This window comes from Ostrea edulis, chromosome 6, assembly GCF_947568905.1.
Source record: "Ostrea edulis chromosome 6, xbOstEdul1.1, whole genome shotgun sequence".
In the NCBI taxonomy this organism is placed as follows: Eukaryota; Metazoa; Mollusca; class Bivalvia; order Ostreida; family Ostreidae; genus Ostrea; species Ostrea edulis.
In genome coordinates, this window is record NC_079169.1 from 65,947,564 (window position 1) to 65,967,533 (window position 19,970).

General features: G+C 35.2%; 1 protein-coding gene and 1 non-coding gene across 5 annotated transcripts; both read right to left on the reverse strand.

The window, feature by feature from the left end:
• Positions 1-552: 552 nt before the first annotated feature.
• On the reverse strand, positions 553-7,468 carry LOC125648228 (uncharacterized). 4 transcript variants are annotated; one of them, XM_048875198.1, is made up of 7 exons: positions 7,371-7,468; positions 4,334-4,431; positions 2,578-2,697; positions 2,266-2,376; positions 1,854-1,967; positions 989-1,089; positions 553-760 (listed from the first exon to the last, which is right to left on the reverse strand). In XM_048875198.1, the coding sequence occupies exons 2-6, from the start codon at positions 4,429-4,431 to the stop codon at positions 1,005-1,007; spliced, it is 528 nt and encodes a 175-aa protein (XP_048731155.1). In that variant the 5' UTR covers positions 7,371-7,468; the 3' UTR covers positions 553-760; positions 989-1,004. The 4 variants fall into 4 exon arrangements, 1 of the variants encoding a protein (XP_048731155.1); XR_007360224.1 differs by lacking the exon at positions 2,578-2,697; XR_007360226.1 differs by lacking the exons at positions 2,266-2,376; positions 2,578-2,697.
• Positions 7,469-15,045: 7,577 nt separating this feature from the next.
• Positions 15,046-15,117, reverse strand: Trnaa-cgc (transfer RNA alanine (anticodon CGC)). The gene has a single exon. It is a non-coding gene; the product is annotated as a tRNA-Ala (tRNA).
• Positions 15,118-19,970: the final 4,853 nt, after the last annotated feature.

The window sequence follows — 19,970 nt, forward strand, 5'->3', positions numbered from 1 at the left end:
GTCCCACGTGTTGAACAGTATTATTCTGGAAACTGTCAGCAAGACTCGCTGAACTGACATTTCGAAACACTTATTGTCTTTGAAAGGGCTACATAGCATGTATACTGGTCCTTTTAGGGAGTGCTTTTGTTACACATCATGAGATTATTGCGATTAATTTATTTTTTAACATATACTTTCAAAGATGCATTCTTGCCATATTCATTGTTTGAAGATCATATTGACCATTGCATGTAGTTGCATATATATTCTAGTACTTCCATGAAAATATGTCGTGTACATGTCTTGCAATAAAATCGTTTTTCTTTATGGTGTATCAGAGTTTGCACATAATGTTGTATAAAGGCGCCTTTATCTAATACAATATCTATGAGAGTATGCAAACCTTTCTTCGGTTGACGATCGAGCAGTCTTTATCATGCAGCCATTAATTCAGGCTACATTACAGTTTGTATCAATGATGAGGGTTATCGGGTATTCACCAAACTCAGTATTATATGTAAATCAATGTTGACATGGCTACCCAATTTAAATGTAAAACGAAGAAATAAAAATATCACACATAATTTAATTTAAACATTTTTACAAACAAACAACAGACGAAGACAACCAGCACGGCTGGTATTCCTGAGACAAAAAGACGAAATGACATAGGGACGATTTATTTATTTATCTGTCATCCGAATCCTCGCGTTCCATATAAATACACTGTATCTGGGCACCTCATCAGGGCCGCAATTGAGATCCATGCATATCAAATCTGAAAAAAGCAAACACGACCATCTGTTAATTCTTAAAAATTGATAGAGCGCTGGGTCGTTCACATCAACCTGATGATCTAAATGATTAACAATTCAATGTAGAATTCAAACCAAGTTGAAAATAAACTCGCACAGATATATTTTTGCGTACATACCGATATGTTATAGGACGTAACGATTAACCATGAAAAATTCTTTCCACTAGTTATGGAATTTGTTGTGCGTACCTGCAGTCACAACCTTTTAATGGCTTGTCGAGTCCTTCGCAAAAGCTTGTCGTTTTGAAAATGCCTTATTCAGCAAGTTTGCAGCACGCTTCCTTCTTCCACTATAGGAGAAAAATATTGTATTACATTCGACCTAGTGAACTGTCCATTAATGGGTGGACAAATTGAATTTGACGTATCATTTTACACTCAAAATAGAAGGCATTTAAAGATTAAGGCATAGATAGACATCTGTATTAAAAATACTTGACATAAACATGAAATTAAAGGTCGTTGGGAAAAATTCAAGGACAAACATACATAGAAGAGTTCTACATATAAATTATATATACACAGAGAAGAAAAAAAAGAAGAGATCAGAGTTGATTTTTCTAAGTTTTTCTTTTTATCATTATCAATTTAAATAAACGTATATCATTTACATTTTCATAAAAATAGAAAAGTGAATTTCAATTGTAGGAGACTACCGCCAATAGAATACAGTACTTGTATTTAAAAAGGTACTTGTAAAAATTATTAATACTAATACTTGCATTAAATATCAGGGAAAACAGTGACAATTAAAGCAAATAGACCGTTCGCTATCTTACAATACTAATCATGAATAATTCTCCTCTTGAAAAGTTAATACATAAAACACATTGGAAAGTTACGATATACCTCCCAAAACTACTCACTCTCTATGGAGAATGACAGGAAAGCCAGACGGGACAATATAATGGGTTTTCCCCTGAGACAAGTTCACATGGACAAACTGTACATCGACAAACTGTGAAGAAGGCATTTCAAATAACAGGAACACGAAGACAATTTGACACGGAATGCGCAAGTCTGTGAACAAAACATCGCCCTTTCTGATACCTACATTATAGACGGGTCTAACTGTCCGTGTGCAACGTTACCGCGACCATGAACTAACGCAATAAGCGCTTGAAGTTCTGCTATGCGTTGGTCGGAAGAAGTGCGTTTCCTGATAAATCTGCATCATAAGAACGATACCATTAGAATCATTTCATGAAAAAGAAAACAGATATTCTAAAGAAAGCCCTTTATTCACTAAAAGCTTCTCATCAAGAAGAACTGCAAAATGGAAGGTAGACTATGCAACAGAGAACAGAGGTTTCAAGTTTTTTGCAGAAAATGCGGAGAGACAAGAAATACCTTCACCACTAGCCAGATAGAAGCATTGGGAGAAAAAAGCACACATATTACGTCACAGAGCGTGAAGTCGCCACGTCACTCTAGAAGCAGACGACACCTATAACTCTACTACCTACATCTTGTAAGGATCAAATAGACCGTGAGCAATAACATTTCCCTGGTTCTTCAAACCTAGTAGTGCTTTAAGTTCGGCCATTCGCTGATCGGACCATGCTCTCTTGTCAAATCTGGATAATGTAAAACGATATATAGATGTTATGGGAAAATGTATGCTGGTAACCCTTCTATTGTATTAAAATTACGGGTAGGGTTGGTGTCTGGATCTATGTAATGCACCTCTTTTTTGTGCATTTTCTGCTTGGGATGTATATGGAAGTCGGGTTCCCAGCATGCATTCGTCACCAGATGTTAAGCATGCGTATCGATACCTGCTGTATACATCCACTACTCCGCATGCGTAACTGGAACATCCGGGTGTGATTCTGTTGAGTATTTCGTTTATGGCTTGTAATTCTGATAATCTCATGTCAGCTGTCTGACGTTTGGAACTGTAAATAACATCGACTCGTACTAGACAAGACACAAAGAAGCAAACACGGTTACAATACGCCTGAAGATGTACATACATGAAAAGTTTCGTTAAAAACTGCCAGGTTTTCTTGCAGATCTAAAAGCGAAGATAGTGTCTTACAGAAGCAGGGTAGGCCTGGGCAAAATCAGAAAGACTGAAATTTAGATTAGTAAATGTTTAAATTACGTTGAAAGTAACAATTGATATTGATCTTTGCTTTACTGAAGATGATTAATGAAAGATCAGCGTTTTAGCATTCAGCGTTCTCTTTCAAGAAAGCCATAACGATGTCAGATGTGCATCACCTACCCGACATCATGATGAATCGTAATTACAAGCGCGACTCATCTGACGACTAATAGAGGGACGGAATCTTATGATCATGATTGTGAAAACCGAAATAATTAAAGGAAAAAAAATCACCGTATTTTAATCGTCATTGATAAATTATTTTACTGGTATGTACATTTACAATTAACCACTACTATCAGATCACAAATGAAAGAATCCTGCATACATGCACATATATTGAAAAATAAAAGTAATGTGAATGAGTATATATATAGATAGATAGATAGATAGATAGATACATGTAGATAGATAGATATATTAAAAGAAATAAAATAAACAGTACACAAAGTTTAAATTTTAACGCAAGCGCTTTCATTTCTTAATCCTCGGGCGTTACATTTTAAAATAGAAGTGTGTGTGTGTGTGCTTTTGCAAATGTATCGCATAGTTATCCTAAACCTAAACACCATTGTCGAGCTTGTATTCTAGAAAATCTATAAAATCTTCTTCACATTCATATTTTCTCTTGTAGAATCTTTATACATTCTACTTAAAGTAAGAAGAAACTTGAGCATTTGAAATATTTTTGTTCATATTCGCACATACTGCTTTTTTTTTTTCAAAGATGATGAAAATGAAAACAAAACTAAATTTATGTTTTTACAAGTAAAATGAATATAACTTACTGTATGAAATGTAATTTATTCCCGTGATTTCTAAATTAAGTCCAGAACCAGCGGGGAAAATTATAGGTAGGGTAACAAGTTTCAACTTTGGAATATAATAGAAAATTTGCAAGTCCCTTATTGTTTTAAGGAATTTTATATTTGTACGCATACAAACTAAACTAAGCCAATTATATATATATATCTCAACCCATGCATCCAAATTTTTGTGTAGCGAGTCTCCTTAATAGAACATTATGCTACGTCAGCACCATTATCTTTTCCATTACAAAGCCCAATTTTGTTATATGTGGTTATCCTAACATTCGTCATTTATCAATGCTCCCGAACTGGGAATTTGTGATCGCAAGAACAAGTTTGACCTTAATTTTTTATATCCTCTCCCTTTGTACAAAACTAAGGTATTTAAAAACAGCAGAATTCACTATAACACCAGAATGCACTAGGGAAATTTACATGGACAACATAAATTGGGGTGCTATGTAATTCTACGTCATTATGTCAGTTTCCTGAAATTGTGAATATTCTGACTCAACGGATGCAAATATTAATATCGCGAAAATCAGTTATCCTAAACATCGTAATTATATTTAATGCCAACAGAATTAGAATTGTCTGTGATTAGAAATACCTTACCGTGGTTCGTTATTTTGTTCTATAAACCGAGATTCTACGAGACAGGCTATCGTAACGAGAAGACAGCATACACCAGCCAGAATCTGTGTCCGCAGCATCTGAAAGAATGTATAGGATTCTTACAATTATATCTTATTACAATTAGATCAAAATGGTTCAAAACGACATATTTCATAATCAGATGAACTATAAACTAGATTGATATACTTCCTTACACCTAGATCTAATTTTCCTACACCCATTATTCATTTTCCTCCAGTTTTGGAATTTACCAGCGTACGCATTTTAAAAAAAAATCCTGTTCAAGCAATATATCTATAGTATCTATCTATCTATGTATCACAAAGCAATATATCTATCTATGTATCACAAAGCAATATATCTATCTATGTATCACAAAGCAATATATCTATCTATGTATCACAAAGCAATATATCTATCTATGTATCACAAAGCAATATATCTATAGTATCTATCTATCTATGTATCACAAAGCAATATATCTATAATATCTATCTATCTATGTATCACAAAGCAATATATCTATCTATGTATCACAAAGCAATATATCATAGTATCTATCTATGTATCACAAAGCAATATATCTATAGTATCTATCTATGTATCACAAAGCCGATTGACAGTACTGTATAATGCGTTTTTGTTTTTTGAATTGTTTTGATTTCTTCGCCGCCTTCCGCAGGAACTAAAAAAAAATAGCTGCTGGTGCAAAGAAAGCCTGCCCTACATTAGCATTCACAGTGCAACTGAAGAATTGTTTAACCTCTCTAGCACTTTTCATCGATGAAACGTTAACTAATTTTTGTAATCATGGTATCATTTTGAAGGGTTCATCAAATGGAAATAATCCATCATAGGAATTTCCAAAATTTGAATACTGCTTGATTTATTTCACCTAGAATTTTACATTGAAAGTCTTTGGGAAGAGCATGTTTTATTAAAATATATTTGAAAGAAATATTTTCATACAAATCTCGTGGTAAAAAGTTACATACACTTTCTCCGAACGAAAATAAGAAATAAAACTAATCGTTTACTGCACATATCTTTAAAAAATTAGATTTTTCTTATTTTAACGATGGGCAGATGACTCTTCATAAAAGTCTCAAGTGCAAAAAAATAAGCTTATCATTTACCAGTCATGTGGATTTGATCTACTTCACTTTCATCATTATTTAACAATAAATAATTATGTTGATTTAAATCATTGAAAGGTGTTCACTATCCTGTCGTTATGTACATTGAATACATAAGAAACTTGTACTATGACGTCATCCGCTACGAGAAAGCAAACCAATTTGTACGGCAATTTATCCTGCAACTACATGTAGACTCTTTCACTGGCCCACTAGAGGTAACCCAATAAACCACAGCTATATTCGGTCGATGTCCCAATATATATATATATATATATATATATATATATACATAGCTTTGTGTATCTCTTGTGGCATGCCAATGTTTTACAAAATGTTCATTGTGACGTCAGAGACACAACCAAACTCTTGTTCAAAGACTGTTTCGTCAGTTTCTTATGCATTGCACTTTTGTTTTTACCCGGTATCGTTACTCAGTAGGGGAAGTCCGTTAAATTGACAGGTGCTTGTTCGATAAAAATCCGGTAATCATACACTTATTATCCGTTTTATTGTTAATATCTAGACGTTGCACGTCCATTTATGCAATCTAGTGAGATGGGACCCTCGCCAACACATCACTTCTATGTTTAAGACGTTAACTCTGTATATTATATATACAATGTACATTCCAACATGTTTTCTGTAGATAACATCAATGTGACATCATAATGCCGAACAACCAATCCCCTTGACATCACAATCAATCTTATTGAAATTGAATTCTTTGATCCGCTCATCTACTATCGCTACCTTGTGTAGTGATAGTAGATGAGCGGATCAAAGGATCTAATTTTAATTAGATCGCATCACAATTTTACCTAAACAATTATACATTGTATTTAAAAAGCGACACTTGCTGTCTCGGACTGTATGGAATATCTTTTATAGATACCTATCAAACTTTCATATGTACTATAAAGAATACATAAACTTTAATTTTTTAATTTCTATTGTCGTATAACTAAAAACTATTTCAATTTGTCTGCACAGCCATTTGTCTTTAGCAGCAAAGATTTCAAAATTTAATCTCATGCTCGGTTAACTATTTCGATAAAGGCCATTCAGCTTATGAAATTGCTCACAATTGAAATGATTTGCTTTACTAAAACTGTACTATATATGACGAGATGCTAAAAACGAATCAAATATGGATTGACGGTGCATAAAAGGAAACATTAGTTTATGTGCCATTGCTTAACTTATGCGAATCTCCGCAATATTTGAAAGAGATGTTCATTCTGTTTCAGAAATGGTTGTTGAAAGAGAAAAATGTCTGAGATTTACTTACTTGGAACCAGTATATGGATATCTATACATTCTAGAATACTGCTATATTTAATGCAATCTAATACATGTACGTATCTTTATCAAAGGAACACATGTTTTCTTTAAAACGTTTCTTTATATAAGTGCCTATATCATGTCATTCATGGAAGAAAATATTCTCTGAACGAGTATTTCTTTAGAATGATTTGCTAAAAATATGTAATTAAGATAGACTAAATGGCAATTTCCTAAACAAGTTACATATACGTAATTATCAAATTCGCGATTCATGGAAAAACCGTAATTTTATTTCTATACATTGTGAAAGTTGGGTGGTGAATATCTATTCCATGGTAATAAATGTACTGTCTGTGCGTATCACACAGAATTATCAGGTATATCTAGCTCTCAATCTACATTTATTTATATTTTTTGTATAAAAATGTGTCATATTAATTCTTTTATGTATTTGTACTTTCGATTTTATTAAGAACGCTAAATTTACATGACGGTATTTTTTTTGGGGGGTCTCTATAATTGATATTTTTTCTAGAGGGGTTTAATTGAAGAAAAAAATGAACATATATTTAATTTTCTTACAAAATACTTACCTTTGGTGTGAATAGTCCTCTTTCTTGTCCTTTAGCACCTTTTGTGAATGAAGTGGTCGAATAATTTCACCTTTCAAATTTATAGCGGCCGAATCGTTAATAAAATCACGTAGGCAGGCAGCGAACCAATCCGTTTTCAAGTATACCCTCAAGTTGACCTCAACGATTTGCATCAGAGGTTCAAAACAATTCAGATTAGGGATGAATTCATACATTCTCTCTCAAAAAAATATTATAGTTATCAAAATTCTTACAATTTTCTCGTATTAAACATAACAGTTAACGTTGTCATCGAAGTTCAAGTGCATTAATCTTATTGGTCGTGAAAATAAGGATGCTATGGAATCGCGGAAGAGAGGCAACACGCCTGTGTTTTATTTTAGCTGTCTCTCTGAGAATCAAATTGTAAATCAACGAAAAAGTTTGCAAATAGTTCGTTCCTCTTCTTTTGATTATTTTTATGTCATTCGCAGATCTGTGGCTCTCGTGGTGAATCTTCCATTGTCGCCAGTCTGCGTACGTGTTTCGAATGAATGGGAGGAAATTGTCAGAGTGTCATCGGAGTGTCAGAGGGGTTACAATCAGGTTAACAGCCGAAAACTTACATCGAAACGTACGACTAATCACTACCATGTGCCCTTACCACTTAACATTTTGTATTAATAGAGAAGTCAAAGAGAACAATCTATATAAATAGTACTATACTAATACACCAGCAGACTATCGTCATTTTCACTTTAGCAAATGTAATATGCATTATGTACTATTTTTACATCTTTTTAAAAATTATATATATATATAAAGATTTTAAGACGAGAAAATCGTAAGAATTTTATAACAATAACCATAATGATTTTTTTGATAAAGTGACTGTATCAATATAGAACCCACGGTGTAGACTTAACCTCGGGGTTTTTCAGTACGACACCCACCCATCCCACCGTAAGATATACTCGGTGAATAATAGGATAAATATATGTATTTATGTATCATCTTATTTTTCAGTTAGAATGTAGATTCGTACATGTATATAGAAAAGGCCGGGTGTGATTGTTTAATTTTTCCTTGATATATGAGATACACTACAGTATCTTGTAGATATGAGTATAGAAGATTCCCCACTTGCCGACCCTGTATCGTAATGATTAAACACGACAGAGTAACAGTTTATTTTTGAGTATGTTAAAAAAAAAATTCTTCGGAAGACCCTGATGACCTTGTCGTATTTACTGTTGTATCTGTCAGGAATCTTAGATTCAAAACTTTAGCAAAATGTACAGTGTAATGAAAAGCATTTCATGTTCTTGAATTTTTTATTGGTAAATACCCATGACCTTGAGTTTTGGAATTTGTAGTTGGTTAAGACAATATCCCCATTGATAAAGCTGTAATAGTTCAACGAACCACAACACAATAATGTGAAACGACCTCGGTAACCTAGCTTATTGATGACTCTTTCTTGTTAGGTATTTTAGATTTTGAAGCTGGATCAGAAAAAATGGAGAACATGCATCGTGATGTATCAATACTGAAACACGGGAATTTATGGGGGATAAAAACGAACAATCTAATGTAATCAACAAAATGCATTAAAAAAATATTTGGGTGGCAACTATGAGAAACGAACTGTCGATACGGGATGGCCGTATCACGTGACTGGGCTGGGTCAGCGAGTAAAGCCTGTTACGATGGTTGTTCCTGACTGGGACACCCTCATAGTGTCAGAAACTGAGATTTCATTGAGTTATAGAAATATTTTCAACAGTCATATCGTGCAGATTATTTTCGAGAAATAATCGGTTTTATGACTTTGCCGTTTTGAGAATTTTGTCCATTATCTTGATTAGGGTAGGGGGAGCCTTATCTTCTTCGTTTGCCCAAAAGATTAAGCATGACGAGGAAAGTGCAGAAATGACGACCTGAAGGTCTATACCAGATGGTCAACCGATGGAACCGGAAGAGGGTGCTCCAGAGGATCTGAAAGTCCTTTGATAAATAATCAATAATAAACGCGTTATTATGACAGTCCGATGTTAATTTCTTGTCACTAACACTGTGATATACATATGTATACATGTATATATTGTATTCCATATCCTTAATGTACATGTATACCATTAGCTGATTTTTTGGGAGAGGGGGCGGGGTGTTTATCCAGAGGGGTTCTGGTTCGTCTGATAATCTTTTATTAGTAAACCATAAAATGTTTTATGAATACCAATCCCAAAATATTTTTAATGAAACAAGTGGAGGCATGTACACATACTGTGTACATGTATATACTCTTTTAAGTTAGAAATTTCACTATCGGGAAAATCAAATAAACTGTAAAATTTTAAGAATTTATATGATAAAAGAGAGAATGTATGCACAAAAAGTATTGCGTACTACACAGTTACATTTATTTACTACATGTAACATGGATATTAAAACTAGTTGAAAAAGTGCGTGCTTACATTCCATGTACACTATCATAACTTGTTTCTCCATACAAAGCGTTGCTCACACAGTACTAAATATTCGTTGTTCTATAACAGAAAAAAAGGTAATCGACCGCATCAAACGAACGGGGATTCTAAAACGGCAATCTATCAAGCGGCGAACGTAACGTGGCGGTTTCCGAAATCATGTCTGCAGAAGACAGCAAACTGAATTGCCTGGACAACTGCTGAATTTCCATCATTAATCTCGTACATTAGTAACATTACATAACAGCTTCATCAGCAATATCGGGAGTTGCTCAGTGAATTTGCTAAATTGCCTTAAATAAGGATGTAATAGAAATCCTTAACAAGAAAAAGATTTACGTTTAATTTTCAGTTTCTTCAAACATAGTTATAGCTTCACTTCTGTCGATTTTTCTTTTTCATATTAACAAACTACGAAATCTCGGAGAGGTATTTTCCTATATTTTCTCAAGAGCAAATTAATCAATGAAATCGGCATACTTGTAGAGGAAAGATTACCTCGTTAGTTACCACAGTACTGCGTCGTGAATTTCTGTTCTCAAATAATACTAATGATTTCTGGGGGTTTACCACACGTTCTTTTACAGTGTACAGGATTTCCTATTCATTAACACTGCCCAAGTGCTGCTACGTCATCTGACGGTGAACAGTGGACTAACAACAACGATAACAAAACAACAAGAGCAGCCACAACATTAAATTTTAAAAAATTATTTTTTTTAAACACCATCGCTTTTTAACTAAGATCCTTTATAATCTGTGCAAGTTGGTTCTAATCTTAGTGCACATTCAACTATTACGATATATCATTAGTAAAAGTAATTCATTTCGCAAAAAATTTAAATATTTTCCCTAACTTACCTATAGGTCAAATTTTACATCACATGGGGAATACACACATTACTTTCAGTCCAATTAAATACGAGTGTTTAATACGAGTCAAACCGAGACGCTTGGTGTTTCTTTAGTAAATGACTGTTTCTGTTTATCATACGACTATAATGTTAAAGGTTATATATATATATATATATATATATATATATATATATATATACATGTATATATATTAGTCGAAGATTTCACATTCATTCCAAAGCGCTTTCGCTCTACGGCTCCTCAGTGGAAATTCTTGTATTAGTTTGCTAATATATATATCATCCCCTCTCAGATCATTACAAGAGAGGATATAGTAACGGAAGTTAAGGAACTCTCTCTCTCTCTCTCTCTCTCTCTCTCTCTCTCTCTCTGTATATTCATCTGGATTTTTTGCTCGATTGATTTGATACTTCACATATGGCTTTGTGATCAAGAGAGAAATAACCCTATTGATTTTGGGTTCAAAGGCCTAAGGTCAAGGTTACTTGGGGTTTTTGATAGAAAAAGCATACATTGCAAGGGGATGTATCATGAATGGATTCCTACTCTACAATATAATGTTCCCTGAATATCGTCTGCTATCCACTCCTCCCAGCAGGTATGGAGTCAGTCACTGAATCGCCATTCTGTGCAGAACCTCTCCATGATTCGGAAAACAAACTAGTAAAACATTGAAAAGGATATCAATACAAATATTACAAAATAAAAGCAAACATGAGTTTAAAAATTACCAAAAAGAATGTTTAAACCGGAAAGTAACTCTCTCCGTGACAATTCTTATAAATTAACATAATCTGATCAATGTGTCTCTGTTAGTTACATTTAATATGTTATATAATGTTAGGATTTGTGTAATAATACCTTGAAACATTGAGTTACCTATCTTGTTTTACAGATATATCAGAACAATTAAATATATAATGAAATTCATCACTAATCTCATTTCTATTATGTAGCTGACCAATCTGATACAGACCTATATTATTATTATTATTATATATATATATATATATATATATATATATATATATATATATATATATATATATATATAAATATAGATCTGTACTTTAGTCAGATTGGTAGCTGACAAATTCTACATTCTCTAGGCATGTCTCTCCATCTTCCTGTTTCTATAATTAATCCATATTGTTCTATATCATTGGTTTAGGCTTTTTTGATTGTCCCATAACGAAGCATAATGATATTCAATCCCAATAGGATGAATAATAATAACCATAAGCTTACACACGGATAATTCATCAAATTCTCAAAAATATCGCAGACTTAGATTCGGTGGCTTATCACTTTTCACGCATGCGCAATGAGAGTCCGAGTGGTCTGATTCCCCAGAAGACCCGACCCCTGAACACCATGCGTCTGCTCAAGCCGCCTATGGCTACCGTTTCTTATAGGTTGCTAAAATAATTTTGCTATTTACTGCCCACATCAGACACAGGCCTATTATTCAATGTTGTATCAAGCGACTTCTTTGTTTAAGGAATGAAAAATATCATTACGAATACTATACTTCAGCTTATCAATTTACGTCACGAGAGATTTCCCAGTTATTTTAGAAAATAATAGAAGGCCTACATACTGTGATTAAATTCAATTCACATTTCACATTAATTTAAGGGTGCAACTCCATCCCCAAAGTTGTAAAACGGATTTCAAAATGCTTGGGGAAATAAAAATCAAACATTGAAACTGTAGCGAGTTTCATTGTCATTATACTAAAAATGTTTCTGAAAATGAACCGAACTTGAAGATGAATATGAATGTATGAAACAAATACAAATATGATGAGTTTCAGCCATGCATTGTCTACGGCATTCAGCCAACCAAGAAATATGGGATATTTTGATTACCGTTGATTGAAGTGTAAATATACATATTATTTTGCGAGATACGCCTGCTGTCTATCGTGCACAACACATATACATGTACATGAAACTATACACACAAAAGTTTCCGACTTACGTATAGAAATTTACTGCAAAAGTTTTATGAGTGTATTATAATTGAAAATCTTCACGATTTTCATATCCACTTTTCGCAAAACATAAACGAATCACGGAATTGAAGAAGGAAGAAACTTTTTGTAGCTGTTTAACATATATGTACATTTATAAATAAGATATTTGTACTATTGATAAGGGGAATAAAGAATTGAATACTTAGGGACGACCTCGCTGTTGAATACGAAATAAAAACTAAACACAAATGTATCTTTATTTTGATCCACCAAGGATTAAAACTATGATGAGCAATTTAAAAATTCACTAAATATCAATATACATATATATTGTAATAATATTCTGAAGTTTGTATAAACTACAAACTATGTATATGACACATGGTTAAAAGAACGATCGGACAAATACATTTATCTCATTTACATGGGGATAAAGAATTGTACCAATCTTGATCATTGGGATCAGGATGTTTCAAATTCATTTTTTTTTTTTTTCATATTCGCTCATTTCCAGAAACGCTTCTAATTGTTTGAAAGAGTTATCTTTCTTTTGCTTGTGATATATATTTTGTATCTTTAATTTTTCAAATTAGTTATTAAGTTTATCCAATTAATACAACTTTGGGCAGTACAGCTCATCAGCATTTAAATGTAACAATGAAATAAATACATGGTTATCACTTAAGGAGTCTAAAAGGGGGGTGAAACCCCTGATCAAGTGTTCCACAGTTCCACACGTAAGTGAAGTATCGTCATACAACATTTGCACATACAGATTATATCTATACGGCACGTGGTTATTAAAATATTTCAAAGGAGAGGATTATTAGAACTTGTATCAGTTGGTAGAGCACCTGACTAGAGATTCAGGAGGCCGGGGTTCGAATCCTGGTCTACTGCATTTTTTCCCTTCCTGTTACATTTGGTGCCGTAGACCAGCCCCTTGAACTGCCTGCCAGGGGATAAAGATCCTGGGTTGATGTCCTGTGAAGACATTTAAGGAGGGAGGAATGTAGCGGTCAGCCGAATTTGATCGCCGGTGGCCAGTTAGCTCAGTTGGTAGAGCACATGACTAGTGATACAGGGGGCCCGGGTTCGAATCCCAGTCTGGTCCGTTGCAATATCTCCCTTCCTGCTAATACATGCACATTTGGTGCCGTGACCACCCTAGACTTGCAGGTGAAAGTCCTGCCAGGGGCAAATAGAATATGGGTTGTGTCTTCGAGGGCGAAGACATTTAAGGAGGGAGGAATGTAGCGGTCAGCCGGTTTCGATCGCCGGTAGCCAGATAGTTCAGTTGGTAGGGCACCCGGTTACAGATTCAGAGGGGCCCGGGTTCGAATCCCGGTCTGGTCCGTTGCATTTTCTCCCTTCCCATTACGATTGGCAATGAAATAACTTCATGTCAATCTAGGCCTTCTCCTCAGTCAAAGACACCGAGGTTCTCCTCTCAATTAAAGACCCCGATATATCCCTCGAATTCAAGTATATCAAAGTCTTTATCTCAGTCAATTAAAAAAAACACCGATGTCTCGATCCCTCTCCATTAAAGACTCCGAGGTCTTCTATTAAATAAAATCACTGAAGTCTTCCTCTCAGTCATTTGAAGTAAATTAAAAAAAAAATACAGTGTAAATTTCTCCCACTCAGTCAAAGACAATGAGGTTTTCCACTCAGTCAAAGACACCATCAGACCGATGTAAAATCATTAAATATGGGTTGTCTCTCTTGTACTCAATCACCGTAAAGATTAAAAACCGTGGTTAGAATTGGGATTTAGGGTCCTCAATACACTATACACAATGGAGAGATCAAATCTTCAGAGGTGTATAATGCAATAAACTGAAACTTAGTGTTGTACACATTTTGTAAAATAATTGACGAAGCTTAATCATTATATTGCACCAAGAATCTTGCCGTTTTTTAAAAATCAATAATATTGATTTCTGTTGTTCGGTTCTTTGAAGATTTTTTCAGATTTTTCCCATGCTTTCCCATGTCAAGATAAATTCAAAATGTACACCTTTATACAATATAATTTTCTCAATGTCCAAAGGGAAAAAAATATTCGTCTATTGTGTATAGAATGTATGATTGATTGTATCTTCTTTAACGTCTCTCTCAAGAATTTTTCACTCATATGGAGTCGTCACCAAGACCGGTGAAGGGCTTCAAAATTAGGCCTTTACTTGGCGCTTACGACCATTGAGCAGTGAGGGTTCTTTAGCGTGCCACACCTACTGTGACACGGAATATCCGTTTTTAAGGTCATCTCCGAGGACCTGTGACATTCACACTTGATGCCGAGCGTTTGGCGATGGAACTATCACTATATTTATTAATGACTTAGGTCTGTCGCGGCCGGGATTCGAACCCCGGCCTTCCGCATGCGGGGCGAACGCCCTAACCGCTAGACCACCGCGGCGGTGTATGATGTATAGACGGTTCCCTACCAGCACCGTGGGTCATAATGGTTAATTATTATTCCAAGACGTAAATGCCTAGGTACACAAAAACTGTTCATCTGTAAAATATAGGCCACCAGATGGCAGAAAATATGTTATGAAAATATCCCCCCCCCCCCCCCACTTTTTTCACATGGTGATGCATGAAAAGTGAAGAAAAATAACAGTGATCGATCTTATAACTCCCACAAGGAATACAATTTTTAGAGTTGGGCTAACAAGGACACTTGGACATACCTGAGATCGGATCAGGTGCCTAGGAGGAGTAAGCATCCCCTGTCGACCGGTCACACCCACCGTGAGCCCTACGTCTTGACCAGGTAACGGAGTAATTCGTAGTCAAAATCAGTGTGCCAACAACATCCCAACAATCGGTATGAAACAACTTTATGACAAACGGGATAAACTCAGCTTCTCCATCGTCAACTTCCCATATTTATGTAGCAATATTCCATTATCACCTGCATATGGTGTTTATATATCTCAACTGATTCGATACGCAAGAGCTTGTTCTGTGTATGGTCAGTTTTTGAATCGAGGCAAGCTACTGACAAACAAGTTGATGGTAATGGGGTTTCAACAGTCTCGTTTAAAGTCAGTATTTCGTAAATTCTATGGTCGTTATAACAATCTAGTTTGCCAATATAACCTATCATTGGGTCATGCTGTCTGACATGTTTCATACCGATTGTTAGACCGTTTGTGGCAAACTGATTTTGACTACGGATAACTCCGTTTAACTGATCAAGATATAGGGCGCATGGCGGGTGTGACCGGTCGACAGGGGATGCTTGCTCCTCCTAGGCACCTGATCCCACCTCTGGTAAATCCAGGGGTCCGTGTTTGCCCAAATATCTATTTGTATTGCTTATAGGATTGATGAGATTGATCACTGTTCGGTATCTTCACCTTTCAAGTAAAATAAATTTTCACGCTGATTGTCAATGTTTAGGTTTTTCAGTAAATCCACTTAGGAAACCTCGCGATAACAAGCATGGCGAAGAAGACTAAGAATTTTGCATGTTGTACATACATATGATATTTAATGAAAAGCACCTTTATTAGACATGCCCAAGCGTAAAGCTGGTACTCTTCAGTGTAGACAACATTAAAGACAAATACACGGAGTTTATTACAGGTTATTCATAAAAATAATTGCGCCATTACGAAGATCCTATGGAATTGTAGCCCTCTTCCGAAAACGTCAGAATAAAAAAAATTTGGAGAGGGCTACATTTGATACGGGTTTTCATACTGTACATTCGTTTCTGCGGAATCCCGGATTAATGTAAACACACACTTAATTTGGAATCGAAATTTTCTAAGTTATTGTTTTAAATCAGCCTTGGAGTTGTGTAATCTCTAGAAATAAATCAAGCGTATTAACATAAAAATCTTACAAACATTGGAGTTGTCAATTTTTACTGCGTGTTATTTTACTTTATATCTATTTATACAATAAGGCCGTGCACTGTTTTTTGAAAGGATGTACAAAATGCATATTGTCATAAAAAAAAATTTTTAAAATTAAAATAATGTCTTTCATCTTCTACGGCCTGATATGTTTTCTTGTTCGTGTCTGAAACCAATGATCAACGAAATACAGTTTTTATGTACGACGTGTCTGCTCACAGATTTACATAAGAACTATAAAGCAATCGAGTCGCACTCGTCCATCTCCGTAACCGGAAGGAAGACTCGGACGTGGATCGAGATTGCATTGACTCTGCCCAGAGGGCGCGCTTGATTTGTCTACACCGACCACAAAGTGGCCTTTCCGTAATCAAGTGCAACAAAGTTGCACCATTTTTTATTGTGTACACCATCCACACCCTGTACAGGGCATGCGCTGGTAAATGCAACGAAAAATTCAATATGGCTGAAAAATGTTGAGACGGTGCAAATTTTTCTCTCCGTAATTTGTTACTGTAATGCCCGTATAAGAGGATAATTCCAGTGTGTTGTATTTAGTCATCATTGACAAGAGTTTAATTAAATGTGTTTTAAAGAATGCACGAAGACGACTAATATTTCAAAAAACGAGTTCGCCGCCAAAATCTCAACAATAATAGAGATTGACCTGGTATTTTTTCCGATGTATGTTGGTATTTATAAATGCACACCAAATACATTTTAGTAAAAGAAAATTTTTAAATTTGGTAATTAGTTTTTTAATACTTAATTTGCATTAAAATATTTAATTCTCCAGTGAAGATCTCCTCAGCGGCTGAACGTCCATATTGAATATACTACACTACACAAAATTGCACTTAATTATCAGACGCGCCCTTTGATGGCGTCGATCTACATACGAGGCTTATTTGCGGTTACGGAAATAGCCGAGTAGTTGCGATTGGAAATAAGTATGCTTTCCTTATCTTCTCCGTGCCCTTGAGGACGCTTTAGGAGGAAACCCACGAAATTTCATGAACCTACCTACAGTACGGACCTATGGGTTAAAATCGTACCCGGTTTATAATTTCGTAACAAAGCAAAAATATATGTTTATACCGTGTTTGATTAAAACAAATGTTTGATTTACGTGTATATGAATTTTACCCTCGAGAAACCGCGATTCAACTCCAGAAGTTTCTCATGTAGTGAAATATATCTAGTCTAAAATGTACGACATAGCCAGGACTTATTGTTGTTGTAAGAATAAAATAGTGTCAAACAAGTCATATTCAAATGGGGAAACCAACAAAGCATTACAAAGACAATGCTGTATCTGAATAATTAAGGAACTTCACTACCAATTCTAATGATGTGGTTCCGAAGAAAAATCCCGAGAGCTATCCAAGCGAATGAGGTGAAGCATATGTTCGTAATGTACCGTCACGACCAGCTTACGGTTGTTTTCTTTCCCCACAATATTATGAATCATTCATCGAGAATCTGTGTAATATGACAATGATAACTTCAAAAGGGAAAACAAAACCACTCATTACTCGGACACAACAAACCATCACTCATCCTAAAGCCATGTGAAACCATCTCTGGAAGTAGATTTGCGGTTTTTAAAATACCGATTCTGTTTCAAAAATCTATTATAATCAAATACCCCCCAATTCATAATCTGGATTACCTTTGGTAGTAATTTACAGGCCTATGTATGTCGAACTATGATACAACCAATTCAAATCTAAAAATCTTAACAAAAGACACCAGAAATCATAACATAAAGATTAATTTCGATTAGAATGCGACTCGTTTGTCGACAATCTTTTTAAATATTTCAAGCAGAAAAACTTTAGACAAACGTAATTTAGACCATAATTGTCTCTGTGAGCGTCACAGTCTCGGTCAATGTGGTCAGGGACATTTAGACAATACCACGGCCACTAGGAGATTTGTCCGAATCATATCCTGGAGATTTTATCCGGATCATATCTTTGCGGTGACAAAATTACACAATGTCTCATTCTTCATCCATAGACCGGCTTTAACTAGGCCTATAGCATTTAGCATCTTGACCCTCCATCAAGGTCATTCAGTAAACTTCAAGGTTGAAGAAATTTTAGTCATTCTAGGGAAGTTTTAGAGCGTTAAAAGAAAAAAAGTACCATGGCTCCGCGATCACAAATCTCATGATCAATGAAATGAATTTCGTTGGGTTTTTTAAATCACATTACACAGTAACATCACCATGCTGTATCAGCAGACTTCGCATTGTTGTAATTAACCCAAGGTCGCGGCAAGTCCGTGGTAGAACGTTCAGTTCGTGACGTACCTTGGCCGCGTCAAACCCAAGACGCAATATGTTTACGTAGTGATTGCTCCTTCGACAAACGCTCGGCATTGAAGTTCTGTAGGATCGATATACCTTGAAATCGGAGGTCCCGTGTCGCGACAGGCGTTCGCACGTTAAAGAAACCCCACTACTACGGCCGTGGACGCTACACTTAGTTCTAAAGTGGTATTTCACCTACAGCTGTAGGTGACATCTCAATTGGAGTGAAAAATTCTCGACGGGACGTAAAACAAACCGGCAAATAAGACGTTTTACAACAGCGTATGATTCCGTTAATGCTCCGGAACGTCTACGAATGTGTAGTATTCATCTACAGGGGCGTGTAGAAGTAACTTAAAATGGCAGTTTCAATGTCAGCGGTGTAATTCAGTTTGACACGTATTATGTCTTTACAGGGCTTTATGAATGGTTGCGAAAAAAGAAAAGAAATGAAAGATTACCCAGGGTTCAGCGGTGTACAGGTATCTTTCATCTCGAGCAATATCCCTCCTCGTTCTTACCTCCTATACATACATATTTGTCTAATCTCGACATGTTTATATTTGCTTGTTCTCATTTTTTTCCCCAAATACCCGACCTGTTACACACAAAAGTATACACATATATTTTTTCTCTGTACATGAACTCAGTCGATCGTTCACCGAATTCGTTGTATAGTATCTAGGATAACGCACCGTATAAAATACTGCTATGGTTGGCATAATAAAGTGTTATTGATAGAATGAATGAACAATTAATTTCTATGTACATCATTTTTGAACATGTTTAAATAAAACTACAAATATAGTGTTTGAGATTGAACACGCGTCTATACATGTTAACTTTTGTTTGTCTGCCGCATGGCTGCCCCATCACTGGAGCGAGATACACCACATGTATGTTTTATGTACTGTACAGAGGGGCATCAATCAATATTCTGTTTTCACTCATATATAGCGTGTATACTGTATAATAATCTTATTGTCGTTGCTGTTTTCTTCTCGCTGAGGGATAAATCAGGACAATTAAATCTGTGACAATGAATAAAAAAAGAGAAATATAGGCTTTACATAATATGAAAAT